General features: G+C 39.7%; 1 protein-coding gene across 5 annotated transcripts in view; it reads left to right on the top strand.

Annotated features, from left to right (window-relative positions):
- Nucleotides 1-18,403, top strand: part of fhod3b (formin homology 2 domain containing 3b) — an 89,547-nt gene extending 71,144 nt beyond the window's left edge. For 2 of the 5 annotated variants that reach the window (XM_041987286.1, XM_041987287.1), the window contains exons 8-28: nt 538-632; nt 1,879-2,022; nt 2,132-2,379; nt 3,625-3,729; nt 3,872-4,042; nt 4,937-4,993; nt 5,445-5,552; nt 5,653-5,787; nt 6,175-6,225; nt 6,687-6,877; nt 7,180-7,719; nt 7,801-8,717; nt 9,692-9,850; nt 10,492-10,674; nt 11,101-11,220; nt 11,979-12,140; nt 12,221-12,411; nt 12,585-12,777; nt 14,567-14,753; nt 15,778-15,939; nt 16,066-18,403. In XM_041987286.1, coding sequence (XP_041843220.1) covers nt 538-632; nt 1,879-2,022; nt 2,132-2,379; nt 3,625-3,729; nt 3,872-4,042; nt 4,937-4,993; nt 5,445-5,552; nt 5,653-5,787; nt 6,175-6,225; nt 6,687-6,877; nt 7,180-7,719; nt 7,801-8,717; nt 9,692-9,850; nt 10,492-10,674; nt 11,101-11,220; nt 11,979-12,140; nt 12,221-12,411; nt 12,585-12,777; nt 14,567-14,753; nt 15,778-15,939; nt 16,066-16,148 — 4,202 coding nt within the window. In that variant the 3' untranslated portion in view covers nt 16,149-18,403. The remainder of the gene's footprint in view (nt 1-537; nt 633-1,878; nt 2,023-2,131; nt 2,380-3,624; nt 3,730-3,871; nt 4,043-4,936; nt 4,994-5,444; nt 5,553-5,652; nt 5,788-6,174; nt 6,226-6,686; nt 6,878-7,179; nt 7,720-7,800; nt 8,718-9,691; nt 9,851-10,491; nt 10,675-11,100; nt 11,221-11,978; nt 12,141-12,220; nt 12,412-12,584; nt 12,778-14,566; nt 14,754-15,777; nt 15,940-16,065) is intronic. The other 3 variants (XM_041987288.1, XM_041987289.1, XM_041987290.1) reach the window with 3 other exon arrangements.
- Nucleotides 18,404-18,472: the final 69 nt, after the last annotated feature.

The raw sequence follows: 18,472 nt of genomic DNA on the forward strand, positions 1-18,472 counted from the left end.
CTGAGCCACTCTGTAGCCATGCATAGATCACGCCTTATTGAGAAAGGTTGTAACTCCTGCCTGCAGAAGGCTTCAGTTACTCGCCAGTCTAAATGCTCAACATTGTGCTGTGGCATACAGCAGGGGGCTGGACATCTGTGTGGAGGGGTCAGGTATCCTTCTGTCTTAGCTCAGTCTTACCCCATCGCTTCTGAGATTACGTAAGAAGACTAAACATGATCCCCAGTCTCCCTGATGAGGAGATGTATTTGAACTCCTGTCTGAGGCAGCGAGGTGTTCCTTTCTTTTTGGAGATAAAGCCATCACTACGTTGTCCTGTGCCACTTTTAAAGAGGAAGACAGCTGGGACTGCAGCTCTCCTTCTGGAGATGACTTAACAATATTTGATTTTTATTTCTGCATCCATATAAATATAGATTTCTGTTTTTGTCAGAAGATGAGCAGATGGATTGGTATAGATTTTGTTGATGCGAGGTCTATGTAGAGCTTGAAATATAGGCTTTATTGTTTGGAATTTATCTCATTATGCATGATCAGGTACAAAACTGTGGTCTAATGTTATGGAGATCCTGGATGAAAAAGATGGAGTTGACACTGAGCTGCTGGTGTTTGCAATGACACTCATCAATAAGGTCAGTAAATACTCTTTAATGAAACTCATTATTATTGCACTGTTAACCCCATAGTTAGTTTCTGTCTTCTGTTCTGTTACTCCTCTCTCTAATCTGATTTCATCATGCATTATATTAAAATGTTATCTACATAAATAACATCCAGATAAGGAGGAAAGTATGTTAATGTGAACTGGAATTGTTTATAGTCATACAGCATTCTTTCTGAAATATCTTTGGCCTCTTTCTCTGTTTATGACTTTTCAATAATAAATATGTGATTGTGGCACTTAGTAATAACAACAAGCAACAGCAGTAACAACAGAAAATAATAATGAATTGTTCAGCATGACAAACATAAAATGTAAATACATTTTTCATTCTAAAGCCCTGAAATTGTAGAGCAAATTGTTTTAGAGTTTGCATTTGTAAATCAAGTTTTGTCACCATGTCAAAAAAAAATGTAAATGTGTAGAAAATTATTAGCATGGTTGTAAAATAGATTTGTATTTGAAAAGAAAAATAGAAGTGTTTTTTTGTCATGGATGCAAATTGAAAAACTTCTTTACACTTCTATCCGACTGGATGATGACAAATCAAGCTGTCCAATCAGAGAGCAGACGTCCTCCTGTCCTTCTTCACTTCTGCAGGCTCTCACAGGAGACCACTTACATGAACTGCCTCTAGTTGTGAAATTCATTCAACAGAGATATTGTATCTCGGCCTCCATCCTCCTGCACTGACATGTGTTGGTGCAGTGTTAGGAAAACATGCCATCATTTAAGTAATTTCTTATATATGTTTAATTGGTTTTTGCAAGTTCTATTCTATTCTATTCTATTCTATTCTACGGTCATTTAGCAGACGCTTTTATCCAAAGCAACTTACATTTGAGAGTAAGAACAACACAAGCAAGAATCCAAACAAGATGGGACATCATAACTAAGTGGTAGTCAGACTGCTGTGAGTCCAGTTGGACCCAGGTGCTGTCATGTAGTGCTAGAGGCAGTGCATATATCTATATATATATATATATATATATATATATATATATATATATATATATATATATATATATCCACACTGTTCAGTTTGCACAGATTCTATGTTATTCTCTATCAGTATAACTCCTTTTGGCTTAGAAATGCCTTTTCGTGGACATGCCACAGCATCTCAGAACTCTGAGGCATGAGCCATGTTCTTAATGAGACAAAATCAGAACACATTTTTTTTTATTTACAATGTTTTTATCTCTCTGTTGGATTAGACTCTGGCAGGCCTTCCAGACCAGGACTCCTACTACGACATGGTGGACTGCCTTGAAGAGCAGGGCATTGAAGCAACAGCACAAAGACATCTGAGCAGGAAAGGCACAGATCTTGATCTTGTAGAGCAGTTCAACATCTATGAGGTTAGAAAGCCACTACAACCTCCTCTAATGTAGAGATGTGTTCTAAGGCTACTGCTGCCTACAGTAGCCGTAATTCAGATCCTTAAACTGTGCTCCCTCTTTGACTCAGATAACTCTGCGCCACGAGGATGGAGATGATGAAACCCAGTTGCCTCCAAGCGTCCGAACAGACCGCCGGAGGGCCAGTGTTGGTGGCACCAATGAGAAACGAGGGCTGGAGAGAAGACGCAGTCGGAGACACTCACTTCAGAACAGCAGAGGCCATGCTTCTGCCCCAGCTTCACCAAGCAGCCCTCACACTCATGCCAACAGCTTCCTGCCCTTCGGTGGCCAACGGGTCGAAGACATCAGTGAAAGGTGAGGCAAGGGGTGCAAAAGAATGGAACAGGTGGAAGATATTCAGGAGAAAAAATGAAGCTTTACCTCGGGGGGGTCATCTATATTTTAAAGCTTGAGCCATAGCTGCAAGTAAAAAGGGATCAGACATTTCTGGGTTCGTGGAGTGTTACTCTGTTTCACTGGAAGCAGCCTTACAGCAAGTGAGTATTATATTTCAGTCTTGGAGAGGTGCATCTACTCTATCCACAGCCAAAGTAAAGAATTTTATTATGTAGTCATTTAACAAATGACAAAGAAGAAACTGCATCTGCAAAGTGACATCTTGATTCATTTCCCATGTGTCAAAAACATTCTCCTGCTGCTGTTGGCAACAGGAAGCATCTGTAAACACATGATATGTGCTGTCTGTCTCATGCTAAGCTCCCTTCAGTCTGCCACATTGAGCAAACCTTTCTGACTGCACAGACTTAAAAAGGGTACGACTTGTATTCCTTTCATAGAGATAATACAAACCTTTTGTTCCACATTTTATATAGACCACAGCAGAAAACAAAGCTTTGACATAAAATGCATTGTCATTAAAGTGCCACAGAAATGTCCCTAAAAGTCTCTAATCATAAGTAATAAGCTATATATAAGCAGTACGCTTACTGATATCCTTGGTAGCACTCAGGTCTTTAGGTTTGCTTAAATTCAATCCAGCAGGTCATTCGATACCAGGTTAGCAGTTCCAGTCCAGAACAGGAAATTCAAGCTGCCTTTGAAGATCACAATTTTCCATATTGTTAATGAAATCCAGACAACCAAGAGCGATCCAAATAGCAAACTGGCCACAGACTTATGGATGACGAGCCCACACCATCAGTTCAGTGATATCTCCTTCAGCTCTAACAGCGGTTACTGAACTGAATCGTCTTTTTAAAATCATAGCAATCTCATAATGTTTATGCTATTTCATAGAAGTTTTAGTTGGATGTACAGTAGCTGTAACTGTTGCATGTGTGACTTCATTTCTAATGTTTATCAACATCATAAAGCTAGTATTGTTTACTAACCTGTACATCCTTTAAGTGTTTTGTCTCTTTTCTGCATTAACACACATGAAGCTTTATTTTAACAAGCATGTTTCTGTCTCATTTCTGTGTGCTGTCTCTCTTGGACCAATTGTCTTCTCTGTGGTGTCATGTTGTCTGTTCAATTTCATTCACTCCCGCCTGCCTGCATCCTCCCTTTCCCTCCTTTCAACCCCTCCTCTCGCTACAGAGAAGAGGAAGAGGAAGAAGACGAGGAGGATGAGGAGGATGAGGAGGACGGGGCAGATGATGAAAGTCATCCAGTCACTGAGTCCTCTAGACAGGGCGCTCACAGGTATTTTAGGCCAGCTGGCTTCCCAAGCGTGGTACCCCGTATTCCTCTTACAGTATCTTCCCTGGATTCTGCTCCATTCAGAAGTGTGATTATGATCCTCTCTCTCTTTGGACTCCTACTCTCTTGTATTTTGTCATCCTAGTGTGGCTCCAGCTGTAGCAGGCACTCCTAACTTGTGTTTGAACTTAAAGTGTATGGCCAACATCCTACCTAAAGCCAGTGACCCTGCAGGGCAGAGAGACTATCTCAGCGTCAAGACCAGGACACCTTCTCCTGTGTCCATCGCACCTAAAAAGAGGACCTTTAGTCCTTGGTGTGTTCCTCCCAGCCACCTGACTGTGTCTTTCCTATTAAAGTAGCGTACCAGGCCCTGCACAACCTGAGTTCCAGTCTACCCCAAACACAATCCCCTTTTCATTACCCTTTTTCTGTATTTTGAAACTGAGTCGTGTCTTTTAGAGCTGAGGTTCATTCATTTACTTACATTATATCCAGCTCATTATGCCTTTCAATGTAGGAACATACCATCTTCCATCGCTGGAGTCTATGTCTCTATCACTGTGCCTTCAGCAAACATAAAAGAATAAACAAGAATGCTAAAATGTCTAATTTTCTCCAATTTTCCTTACTTTTTTTTTTTTTCTTTTTTTTAGTTTTACCCCATGGAAGGCAATTTTTAAATTGCTTCCCATCAGGTTGTATTGATCATCTCTGGAGACATGCCACGAGAACCATCATTACTTCTTGAAAAGCATAACTTCACAAATATTTGTCTTTAATTCGGGCTTGGAAATACAGTAAACCCATCACATGTCAGTCAGTTTTTACAGCATTTGTATGAGTTACAGTCTCAGCCTCTCAAATAATGTTTCTCAAAGATTATTAGATTTTGAGCTTTGCAGCAAAACAAACAAGTATTTGTCCAACACGTGCCTAACTTGAAACAGTTCGCCATTCAGTCTGTACTTAGACTACACAAATGATTGCATACATTTCAAAACAGTTGAAATGATCAGGATTCACAGTCATTCTTCTATAGTCAAACATTAAGACAGACAGAGATGTTGTCTTCCCCCTGTCTGTTCTGTCCTGTTGTCTTGTCTTGCAGCACTCCTCCGTCTGCTCTCACTAATGTGACTGTTACTAATAATCGATCATTTCACCTCTGGGGGTCTGACTTGACTTTTTTCCTTGCTCTCATCTTCAGTCTGACTGATACATCTCCTACATCTTACTCAGCTAGAAAGCCCTGCTGGGCAGAAAGGTAAGACCAGGATTCACAGGCCAAGTGTAACAGGAGTGTGCATGGACAGAATGCATGTTGGGTTTTAGATTATTTGACTTAAAGCACACTATGCTGTCTGTGTAAAGGTTTTACTCATGTAAAGCCCAGTTTAAGTGGTTGTGCAACTTTTCTGGGGAAAAAAAAAGTTATGATGTGTTGTTACACATGGACTCTCAGGGGAAAAGGAGCAAGAGTGATAGCAGGGATTTCCTCTCAGGAAAACTGTTTAAATGCTCAGGAAGACGTTTCTAGAATACTCTTTCTTATTCATTGTAGTCATATCTCAGTCTAAACTCAGTATGATGTTTGCTTCATGTGGCTGATTCTTAAAGCAATATTTATCCATTTTGCTCTTTTTCTGTTTAAATAGTTAATTAAGAGAGAGAGAGAGCAAAAAATTTAGTTGCCTCTTCCTCTTCTTCTCTAACAGAATCCCTTCTAATGGCACTCCATACCCCAGCAGGCACCAGACTCCTACATCACCCATCCATCGCCTAACTACTTCAGCACCCTCCACACCAGACTCAAAACCTGACAGGTTGGCACTTTAACTTCTCACCAGATACTGCACAACACTTTATAATATTAAATGTGACACAGTCTAACCCTATAATTTGCTTTTAATCTTCAACACAAAGACCTGCTTTAGGGGGGTTGCTAACGTCATCATACAGGCAGCATCAGGAGTCTCTTGCTGCAGAGAGAGAGAGGAGGCGTCTGGAAAGAGAAGAGCGTCTGCAGAGAATTGAAAAAGAAGAGAGGAACCGCTTCAAGTTAGTCTCCTCTTACCAATAAGAACAACACACCGCATGACTTCTATTATAGAGAATATACGCACTGTCTTTACTCTGCACCACTGGCAGCTGTACAGGTGGCTCCAGTCTTGACTCAGCAAAGATTTTTTTATAAATCTCCCCTGATTCTGAGACAAGCTGGGCTTTCTTTATGAGGATCATTACACTCACTGAATCATGGCAGGAGGACTCTGCAGCAGCATATGCTCTGCTCACATTTCATGTTATAGCCTTTTAGCGTGCTCTGCTGTCTTAGGCAAATCACATATTTAAAAGAAAATCTTTTTTTATGTATCAAATAAATACTAGTCCTAAATATTCTTATTCTTACTCTCTCCTCTCTTTGTTTCTGTCTTTCTGTCTTAGTCGAGATTATGTGGACAAGAGAGAAGAGGCAAGACAAGCCAGAGAAGAAAGGTGAGCTAATGTGGTTTCAGGGATTCCTGTCACAACTCACAAGCAGATGCAGATAGGAAATCTAAAATGAGTTGCATCGAGCTTTAAGCTGATATGGACAATACCAGGCTCAAGTTTAAAAATACCTACTCATTCAAAATTAATATTTTATGTGTCAGACCTCTGCAGTAAACTTTGACAACGTTAACAAAAATGGAGGCATCATTTGAGTTTCTGAGTTATGAGATTAAAGCTCCATTTTCCATAATTATCCTGGAATGAGACATTAATGGCCAATATTCACTGATAGAATCAGGCTTTTCAAATAATTTTCTGTTAAAAATTAAAAGAGTGTTTAAAAATGCCTCTATCTGTTCTAGCTCCAGTGTTCATATCTGGCTAAATTCTCACCAGAATTTGTGTAGATTACATTTTAACCACATTGTGTTCAGGCATCTGAAAGCCCTGTTTGGTGATTGCAGGTACAAGGCAGTGGAACGGCTTGCTGCAGAGGAGTTTGAGCGGGAGCGTCCCAGAGTGTCAACTAGAGGCCGGACGGAGATCACACTGTGTTTGAGTCCAACCCCATCCAGCCGCTCAGCGTCCCGCTGTGCCACACCTTCATCCATTATCTCACAGGACGACACCATCACCACTCCTCACCAGATGTTGGGTAAAATGTTTATCTTGACTGCTAAAGAGCTGTAAGAAATGATCCCAGCTGTCAGTGCACTTGTCCCACTACTGAAAATGTTTATTAGGAATTACTCATAAAAAATTTAAATAATGTTTGTATTAAAAGGTAAAGTGATATTGTAGGAAATGATGTGTGTGCCTTTGAGTAGAGACAATAGAAGTCCTTTAAATGATGTGTGAATTTACCGTATACGAAAAATGGCAAGTTTGATGAGTTTATGAATGAAGCAGAATGTTTAAGTATTTCAAATGATTTCATTTTGGATTTTCTTCTTCCAGGAACAGAAAAAATTTCAGCTCCAAACCTTCCTGCACAGACAAAGACTAAAAGCCCAGCACCAGAGCTACCAGCATCAGAACCCTCCCCAGCACCTCCCTCTGAAGCAGGCAAACAGCAAACCGAATCAGAGACACCATCAGATGGTGCTGAGATGCAGTCTGATGGGAATGTGGGAGCAGAGCTGGTGTCAGATGAACAGTCGGGCAAGGAGAAGGAAGAGAAGCTGGAACAGGAGACGTTTGAAGAGCAGGAGCAGAGTATAGATGAGGTAGGGGCTAAGGAGGCAGAGGTAGCTGATGGAGCAGAGGTGGGAGAGCCAGATGTAGAAGTGGAAGTGGACACAGAGTTAGAGGAGGAATCTGAGAAGGTGCAGCAGGCAGAGAGGGATGTAGAAGATAGTGTACTCTTAAGTGAGAAGGAGAGACAGAATGAGGAAGTGAATGAAAAAGATAACTGCTCTGCATCCAGCATCTCCTCTACAAGTAGCACTCTAGAGAGGGAGGAGCGGGAGGAGAAATTTGCCAACGACATTGAAGCAGGTACAGTTGAAACTGGTTTTATTCATTTGCTTGAGGATCAACTGTTCTTTTCTGAATGTGAATTTTTTTCTGGATTAACAGGCCAGTGGACTCACTGCAGTAAAGAGGCAGATATGAATGATCAGTGCAAGAAAATTCTAAATAGCAAGCGCTTCATGCTGGACATGCTTTATGCTCAGAAGACAGACACAGAGGATGCTGGGAATGTAGGAGAAGCAGAGAAGGAAATATGTAAATGTGAGAAGGAGGCAGAGATGAGTGACTCTGTGGCCAGTTTGGCCAGTAGGTTCTCCACACTGGAGGCAAACAGACAGGCCAGAGAAGAAAATGTGAAAAAAATGGAGGTGGGACATCTAGACAACCAGGGAAGTGTACGAGCTGTGGCTGAGAAGTTTGGAGATTTAGTCAAGGGACTGACATCTCCACCTGAGGTGGAGGTCTCTAAAGAGCAGCAGCAAACTGACAAATCATCAACTGCTGCTTCATCTGCTTTACCTCCTAAGAAAGAGTCCGACCATATCTGGGATCAGCTGATGGCCACACCCAGGGAGCTGCGAATCAAGGAAATGGATTTTACAGACCTTAAAGAAGAGGATGACATGGACATTATGGATATGGATAGTATGATGGGGTCAGGTGACCTGATACCACCACTTCCCCCTCCACCATGCAGCACTGCCCTCCCACCACCTCCACCCCTGTTTGGCTGTCCCCCACCACCTCCCATTTTTGGCAAAATGATGCCGCCACCTCCTCCATTCATGGCTCCTATTCCACCGCCCTCCCCTCAGCTGAGTCGAGGGGAGGCACCCCTATTTCAGAAGAAGAAGAAGACCATCCGTCTCTTTTGGAACGAGGTGCGCCCTGTGGACTGGCAGTGTAAGAATCATAAATTCTGTAAGGAGTCCCTGTGGTCCAAACTGGAGCCAATTAAATTGGACACATCCAAACTGGAACAGCTGTTTGAGTCCAAATCCAAGGAGCTGCCTGTAACAAAGGTAACTACAGCCAGGGGCGTAGTGGGGGCACATCTCTTGGGGAGGGGGGTCTTCCCTTTGGAAATCTTAAATAATAAAGACTTAATTTTCTTAAATTCTAGTGAAATGTATGCTGCAGTTGGTGTCTTTCTAGCATGATGCTGTTTTGGGAATTTCTTTATTTTCAGAATACAAGAGAACTGAAAACACCTTTATAAAGTATCACAAATGTCAGTTTATTCAAAACTGGATCAAGCCTCAATAGTTGCATTACCAATATTAGAAACAGGAAAGTATTAGCTAACATTGAACAAACTGAAAATAAAAGATGTAAACTAACAGGTTAGATTTACTATGTTGAAAAATCAGGCCCCACATAAAGAACTCAAAACTCAAAACAGTTACCAGAGTTTCATTATGTTTCTGCTGATGATACATATTTGTGTTTTACAGACTTTGTAGCCATTTTTTTCCTTTTTTCTTTTTTTAAGAGGGTCTCCGTTGTTCTTTTATTGGATTAACATTTGATGACATGCTTTCCTTGTATACAGTTCTCATGTTTTGTGTAACTGATTTCAATACTGTACTTGTGATCTTTGCAATATTATTCCTGCTAACACCTTCTGGACTGGTTGTCAGTGCATGACGGCCAGTATCAGTATTTGTTCTATATATAAGTATTAACATTCATCCATCCATCTTAGGACATGATTTTGTAGGTTTTGCTTCAATTCTGTCATAGATTTGATGTTATATTATTTGTCAATTGATTCTGGTGAAACTACTGTCATCAGTTGCTGCCTTAAAGAAATTTGAAGAAATGAGGCAGAAATAAAAAAATACATTGAAGCATATATATATATATATATATATATATATATAACAAAATTCCATTTCAGTCAAGATCAGCAAGTGTATTGTCTTTCAACCATGAAAAAAATCTGGCTCCAGCACCTCCAAAATCCCACATGCTAATGTTATTTTGTATTTCTTAGAAAGCAGCTGTTGATGGGAAACGACAAGAAATCATTGTCCTGGATTCAAAGCGCAGCAACGCTATAAACATTGGATTAACTGTCTTACCTCCTCCCCGCACAATCAAGACAGCAATTCTGAACTTTGATGAGTATGCACTAAACAAAGAAGGCATTGAGGTGAGCTTTTTAATAAAGTTTAGTCTGAAGCTGTGTTTAAATTGGTACTGCAGTAATATCTATTGCTTATCTGTCAAAAAAAACTCATTCAAACTTACTGAGTCTAAAATAAACACGGCTGTTCTGAATGATATATGCAAGTCAAGCATGTGAGGTGGTGATAGGGAGTCTGCCCATAATGTTGATATATCATGTGTTTTTCTGGCAGTGTGGCTGACCTTTGAGCTGTTTTCATGTAATTGACTTTAGTGTTGATATAAGATTATTTCAAGCTTATTTTAAAAAACCACAGGATAGACATCTGAAGGATCTTACATCAGCAGGTAGCACTCAATGCTGCATTCCTGTATTACATAACCTGTAGTTTTTAAAGCTTCTCCCTGACTTCTTTTTGTTAAGTGTTTTCAGCAACACAAGTGAGGTTGAAAGTTCAGGTATCACAAAAATTTGTATAAAGCGGAAACAACTGCAGCAGTTCAAAATATCACAATCAATTGGTTTCCATTAACTCCTGTATGAATTACTTGAAATATTCATACCAAGATTTTGCACAGACACACAGAAACTTTTCAATATGATTGATGAATGAGCCTTAAAGCCTTTTTTTTCCCATCACCTCCTCTGATGTCTTCTTCTCCTAGAAAATCCTCACAATGATCCCCACAGAGGAGGAGAAGCAGAGGATCCAAGAGGCTCAGCTGGTGAACCCAGACATTCCTCTGGGCAGCGCTGAGCAGTTCCTGCTCACCCTCTCCTCCATCACAGAGCTGTCCGCTCGCCTGCAGCTGTGGGCGTTCAAGATGGACTATGAGCTTATTGAGAAGGTCAGACACATTCCTGTTGCTTCTAATCCCAGGCAGGCACATCACCCATCGAGCAGTTACATAAGTGCTGCCTCATTTTTGTTTCCTCAACATTTTCAGAAGTATACTTACTTTGGTTTCTCCTACTGTGTTATGCCAATGCTTATCCGCACCTTCATCTCATTCTGTATGAGCTACTGTAACACTATCTTTTTGGTTGTTTTATTGTAAAGTACTTTGTAATAATATCTGTGAAAAGCGCTATTTAAATAATCGTTACTTACTTACTAACCCAGATAGGAAGATTAAAAGCTCTCTCATGTCTCTATTGAAATATAAATCAGCAGCTGGCTAACTTGGCATTAGGACTCAAAAAAAAAAATACTCAAAAGACATATTTTCAGAAATATAATAAGAGAAAAAATGTGCTTTCTCTTGCTGTTTCAGGAAGTGGCAGAGCCGCTACAGGACCTGAAGGAAGGAATGGACCAACTGGAGAAAAACAAGACACTTAGATACGTCTTGACCACACTGCTGGCGATTGGTAACTTCCTCAATGGCTCGAATGTGAGTAAACCACAACACATGAAGGGCTTAAAGGTTCCTCTTGAGTTCACTTTCTCTCCCTCCATGTCTTCCTACATTTGCCCCAACATTTCTCTTTCTGCAACCCTCTTGACAATGTATTTGTTTAGGAAGGACAATAATGGACTGTGTTTTAGTAATAGAGAGAGCTGTCACAGTTTCTCTTGAGTCTGATTCTGTTTTTAGAGAAGTAGAGGGAAGTTGTGTAATTTCTAAAATTCATGTTAGTGTGGATGCTTGTTTGGTTGAACTCGTGTCTCTCTTTGTCATGGGGCTTTCCGTTTCTTTGTGTGTGTGCATCTGTGTGTGACTTTACGTATGAGTGAACCTCTGGGATATTACAGCCAAACATCCAAAAAGGAAACATAGGTCAACAACATCAAGTAAAAGTAGTTCCCGTAAATAATGGCTCCATTTTTATTTTTCAGTAAGCCATTTAAACCTGGCAGAAGAACAAGGCAGATCCTGTTAGGATTATGTCTTTCATGATGCGTTCTGGCTTTTTTAGCTGTAGTGAAAAGATTAATCGGTTGGGCCTGAAGTTGATTGTGGTTTCTGATAATCGCAGTCTAATGAATCTACATATCTGTTCAGCCCACTCCATTGAGCCCCCTTTTTTCTATCTGTGCCAGAAAGGAAATTCACTGCAATTTGGTGCTCAAGCAGATTTGATCTGTAATTTCACTGAGCTGTTTCCTTCCATGTTCTCAGTGTGTTCTGTGTTTCCTCCGGATCTCTAGGCAAAAGGCTTTGAGCTGAGTTACTTGGAGAAAGTCCCAGAGGTGAAAGACACGGTTCATAAGCAGTCTCTGCTGCACCACACCTGCTCCATCGTGGTGGAGAAGTATCCAGACAGCACTGATCTCTACTCTGAGATAGGAGCTATTACCCGTCTGACCAAGGTTGTAAGCCCATTCAGCATCTCCATTTCTTTTTCTTTTTTTATGCAGCATTTAATTCTAATATCAATTATTTTTCTCAGGTGGACTTTGACCAGCTTCAAGACAATCTGGCCCAGATGGAGCGAAGATGCAAAGCATCATGGGATCACCTCAAAGTCATTGCAAAGCATGAGATGAAACCAGCACTGAAACAAAAAATGTCCGACTTCCTCAAAGACTGCGCAGAGAGGATTATAATTCTCAAAATTGTACACAGAAGAATTATTAACAGGTAGTTGTCATTTTTGGAAAATGTTAACATGTATCTGAAGTTAATTAGTTTCAGAGGATATTTAGCAGAAGTTACCTTAATTTTTTGTGTTTATGACGAACAAAATTTGGAACTTTTGTTGCTGTCAAATGAATATCTGTACAGAAATGTGTTGTTCCTCTACATATCTGCAGGTTTCATGCTTTTCTGTTGTTCCTGGGCCATCCGATATATGGAATACGTGAGGTCAACATACATCGCTTTAGCAAGATCTTGAGCGAATTTGCCCTGGAGTATCGCACAACAAGAGAGCGCGTGCTACAACAGAAACAGAAGAGGGCCAACCATAGGGAGAGGAATAAGACCAGAGGAAAAATGATAACAGATGTAAGTTGTCTTCAACATATACACTTTCTTCTTTTCCTAATCACTGCCTTTGTTTAGTTTGTACATTCTCAATTCTCTGCAATGATATTAACAATCCCTTGCCACGGGTTAGATTCTTAATCTGGTTAAATCGCCAAATTTCTGACAGATACGGCTTGCATTTCTAATGACATCAGCATAGTTCTTCTGTATTCACATGTATAAGTTACTGTAATAACAATCAGTGAGTTGTTTTGAGTGTATCCCATTCTGTAGCTGCAGCAGGCCGAGAAAGGCCAGAGCAAACACCTCACTGCCTGATTAAAATCCTTTGAACCCCAGAGAGTTGGTTGCTCAGAGCTGAGACTCCACAATGGGCTCTGGCAGGGACCCCTCTCTCTTCAAAAGGACCCTAATTCAATCACTGTGTGAAAATTCAAACCTTTGGATGTCCCTGAAGGAGAAATAACAAGGGCCACACCTTAGCCTCACTCCTACAGGGATATTCAGTCAAATATGCTCCTCTGTTCCACAGATGCTGCACTTATATTCAGTACATCTGCAGTGTATGCTGTGGTGGCGTAAGAATATATAAATATTAAATTGTGAATCTAAGAAAAAATCAAATATCCAATATATTGCATAAATAAATCTCTCTTTTTCTGAAAAAAAAAATAATAAATAAAATCCCACTAAGACACGAGCTGGACCAGAGTCAGAGAGAGCTCTTTGAGGTTAGGTTTCATTTTAATTGGAAATTAGATTTTGATGGTCGAAAATAGATTAAAGGTCATAGCCAGTTAATTAATTTTATTTACCTCTTAGTCCAATTCAGGGTCAAGGGGAAGCAGCAACTAGCGGGCGAGAGGCAGGTACACCCTGGACAGGTCGCCAGTACAGCAAATTAAATCTTTAAATCCTTAATTTTATTCTAAAAGTTGTCATTTATTTAGTTTTTCTTGCAATGGTGATAATGAATTGCTTTGTTTTTTTTCCTCAGGTGATCATCATTTTTCACTCTCATTGCTAGAGTTTAACTGCTTTAGGAAATTTTTTGAATATTTCTTAACAAATATGGTTTAATTGTGGGAAACAATATCATTTTGCAGAATGAACACAAATGAAATGTGTACAACAAACCAGCTTAGAGCAATAAAATATATACTGAAAACTCACTTTTTCTAAAATGTTTTTTGTTGTAATTTTTAAAGATAAAAAGTGAAAAGTTTCTTAATAATCCCTCATACTTTTACACCTTTTTGTTTTTGTTATTGTAGAGTGAGGATGACGATGATAGTGAGGTATGGGTCCCATTATATGCAAATGCATGCATGTGTGAACTCAGTGTTGACACTAACATTTAACCACATGACTGTTATTTCCAACAATACCCATTGTATACATGAGATTTAACAAAGGATGAATCATTTGGTAAGCAAGTTTGTGTGACCACATATGAATGAAGAAGGTTGTAAATGATGACAACAACAGAAATGGGTGGCTGCATGTGGTTTGCTGGATTACAGAGTCAGTCTCATAAGAGTTATAGATACTTCCTGTAGAAATCAATGGTCCTCAGAACTGTTGAAGCTGCTGACATGGTGCAAGGAAAGGGAGATGCTGAGTTTTTTAAATGACTAACTGCTCTTACTTCAGTCCTGAAGTGCTGTCCATCTGGTAAAGTTTAACTTATTTGACAAGATTAATATTTAAAGCTTCAAAGTTGCAGAGCATGAAGCTGAGTTTCTCCCGATCCTACAACTAATACAATCTCATGCACTGTAATCCTGTTACTGTAACTCTCTTACAGAGTGGTAAATTTGGCAGCGCCTCATCAGACGCACAGGAGAGCCAGCCTCAGGGTATCCAGAACGCTGAAGATGCAGCAGAGCATGAGAACATGAAGGCCGTACTAAAAAGTAACTCACAGGGAGGAGAGACTGGAACGTCAACGGTACCGGGCCTTCGTACTCGCACCAGAGCCAGCATTACCAGAGGTCCGTCCCAGAAACATGGCCTTCTGTGCTTCTCATATTAATATTGTTTGATATCCTTGATACTAAATTCTCCAGTGGCCATAACTGGTCAATGAGCACTTTATGGCCAGTTTACTTTTACTGATACACCAGAAACATGCAGCAGCAGCTGCTATAAGATGGAACACTAAATTCTTGTTCAACTTTTGCCATCAACTTTTCCAGTGACTTTTATGTCACAATGCTCCTTCCACAAATGAACTATTTAATTTGAACACTTTTGCTTGTGACTAAAAGGCTTCCCACACCAAGATCAGTTAAAAATAACATCAGCATAGCATCCACACTGCAGAGCAAAGACATTCTGTAAACGTGTGGCCAAGCACATGCTACGCACTCCAGCTGTCCCCGGGCAAGAGGATAAAGGACAATCTAGCACTCTGTTATGACTCCTGTCTTATGTGGAAACATTTTATTCATGCATGAGTCAACATTAGTTTGATTTTATCCACTTAGCTGTTGTCTGTCTGTTGCAGGTAATCTGACTTTTACTTGAACAAACAATTTCTAGATTGAAATCAGGTTAATTTAACATGCAAAAAATGATATCCTACAACCAGGATGTGTGACTTCAGTGGACAATTTAATGTTTATATATATATATATATATATATATATATATATATATATATATATATATATATATATATATACAGAACAGCTTTGGAGCTGTCCCTCTTTCAGCACCACAGGGGGAGAGAACATGAACCTGACTGTATTTTGACTGGCTACAATCTTATCACTCTTCAAATTGCTCCAAATTTATCCCACTAATAACATTTGTCAGAGTTGTGTTGGGACTCAAATCTTCAGTTGAATTAATTATTTATAATAGTTATAGCTATGATTGTTGGTGTGGTGACCAACTCACGTTAGCTCTAGATGTGACTTGCCCAGCTGTAAAGAAGCCTTGTGTCTAATCTGTCGTACTACATGATATACCTGTTGTTTTTTTATTAATCTCGATTGTTTGGGGGTTTTTTAGGACGCGTTGCCCCTTGGTGCTCTGCAAATGATGACCCAGTGAACTGCACAGATGACACAGCTGATGAGATCATGGAGAGGATTGTGAGGTCAGCCACTCAGGGGCCCAGCCAGCGCACGCAACCGAGAGAGAGGAGACGATCGCGGGCCAACCGGAAATCATGTGAGCCTTCATTATCTGTGCTGTTCTAAACATGCACAGCAGAATACTGTCAGCTACATGTGAAAAATAATCTAAATTAATCACAATTTTTCCTCTTCACCTTCACTTTCTTTCTTGACTGCACAGTGAGGCGGACACTGAAGAATGGTTTGACAACAGAGGAGGCAAATGCTCTAGGTTTGTCCAATGGATCAGAGATGCAAGTGTGAGCTGGACCCGGATCCTGTTGGACATTAAGACCCAGATCCTGTTGGACATCTGCAGGCCCTTTCACTGCCTTCCCCTCACCTACCCAAACTGGATGGCTTGACACTAAACTCCCACACCTGTGATGAGTTGATCTCATCTTTTTATGCTTGGTTTACATACTATAAGCTTGACACAGGTGACCTGAAGAGTGGAGGATAAGAAGGCTGAAGATGATTTTAACTATAAACTGGTGGGCAAGAAAAAGAGCACTGCATTCAACCTGCTAAGCTTGGCTTTTGCTGGATGAGCAAAGATGATCTGCATTTGCAAGGCTTCACACAACCCACGTGATTTTGCATACAAATACCCACCATAGTTTGTAAATATTTGGATGTGTGTAAGGCTGATTGATTCAAAACGGTTGGTAGTGCACGTGCTTCAATCTTTGTGGCCTTTTATGATCCGGAGGGTTGGACGCACAGTGCAAACTGAACCCTCTAATGACAGTTTTTTTGGGGGACTCAGCATCAGCAGCTTTTGTGGCAAACTGAGCTGAAAGACTTTTTCATCTATTGAATAGATGGTTTTGTGCAGAGGGTAATTCTGTTATATACTACTGTGGTAGTTTTCTGTTTCACTTTGCTCAAGAAGGTGCTCAAATAAGGAACAATTGCACTGGATGTAAACGTTGGGTATCAATGGAATGTGATCCATGATATTGATGAACCACTCTGACATCTGAATCTGAAAATATACTGTACCATAAACCAGCAATTAAACAGTAGCACAGTTTTACATAACTTATCAATGCTCTCAGATTCAAAGCAGATGTGCATTCGTTTACTGGCTAGGAAGGAATTTAACTATAGATTTTTCTTTAAGTTTATAGCGAGACAGAATGTTCAGTAACTAGTGTTTGGCTGGTGATGCCACTTTTTTCACACTTTTCATCACTTTAATATCTTTAGCATAATCAAATGCAGACAGTTGGAGAATCTGACCCATCCTCATTTTTCTGCTGCACATTTCACAGTGCCTTGCAGACAGTTATTTATTAAGATGTTTTCAGGGACATGGAATCACAAATTGTTGTTACATGTGTGCTGTCTGAGGAGGTGAGAGGATGATTATTTCACTCATGAGCTGTGATTTAACTTCAGTGTTTTTAAATGTAATGGCAATTTTTTTTTTTTTTCCCCATGTTATGTTTTGGACACCTTTTAAGTATTTATGAGAACTTAGGGATCGGTTATGCACATGAGCTTTATCATTTAGCCTTATGGCAAAAAAAAAGGGCAAGCATGGCTCTAGTATAACCGTTTAAAATATTGGCCAAATTAATTTGTTCAGCTGGCATCACTGGAAGTCTCATTTTGCCATTTACAGAACATAAAGTGTAACTCCTTCTGTAACTAAATTCAAACTTCACACAAGTTCTGGTGGTGTAGATGCACATGACATCAAATGTATTGTAGCTTTTAAACATACATCTATATTGTGGGTAACTTTCTGTTTAGTTGGGTCTTTTTTCCCCAACTATCTTTGAGAACATTGATTAAATTGGAAAGGCCTTCACTTTTCAAACACATTAAGATTACTTGCAATTTGCAAGTTAATTCTATCAACTTGCAAAGTTTCACTGTGATGGACACATGGCTATTAAAAAAAACAATGAAACGCATCATCAATCACATCATTTTCTAAGAATTTACTGGAAATGATTCAGCACCTTAGACCTAATATGTGTAGCATCCTATTTAGAATTGAAGGTAAAACAGACTGTACTGATTATTCAATGTGTTTTAAGCAATACAGGGGAATGCTGTACAATAATGTACAAGCCAGTGTCTTTTTTTTGTGGAAAAGTATATTATAGACAAAAAGCAGTGTTATTCTAAATATAATTTAAGAAAAACTAAGCCATGCATGGTTTAAGAAATAAGTGACACTTCTGCTTGATATAACGAGAGTTTGTCCTTGGTTCACAGAGCTGATGGGTTTATGTGCACTTTGTTAAGCCTTTCTACTTCACACTGTAAAGATTACAAATGCAGTGAAATGTGCAGTGATCACATTTAACAGCTACTCCAGTGGAATCCTCTAGTAGCCGCTAATTTCATTTTCTTTTAATTTTACATTAGCTGATTACACATTGCTGCCTGTGCCATAATCATCACTTAGACTCAAATCTCAAGTGATATACAATCAAGGCTTCATTGCATCTATGCCCAAGCAAACACTATGTAACCGGATACAATAAAAAGGCTAATTCAAACACTTTGTGACTGTATTTTAATCATGTTTTACTTTTGCCGGTTTGTTCAAGAGTGACCTTTCCACCTTG

Source organism: Melanotaenia boesemani, chromosome 6 (genome assembly GCF_017639745.1).
Source record: "Melanotaenia boesemani isolate fMelBoe1 chromosome 6, fMelBoe1.pri, whole genome shotgun sequence".
Lineage (NCBI taxonomy): Eukaryota > Metazoa > Chordata > Actinopteri > Atheriniformes > Melanotaeniidae > Melanotaenia > Melanotaenia boesemani.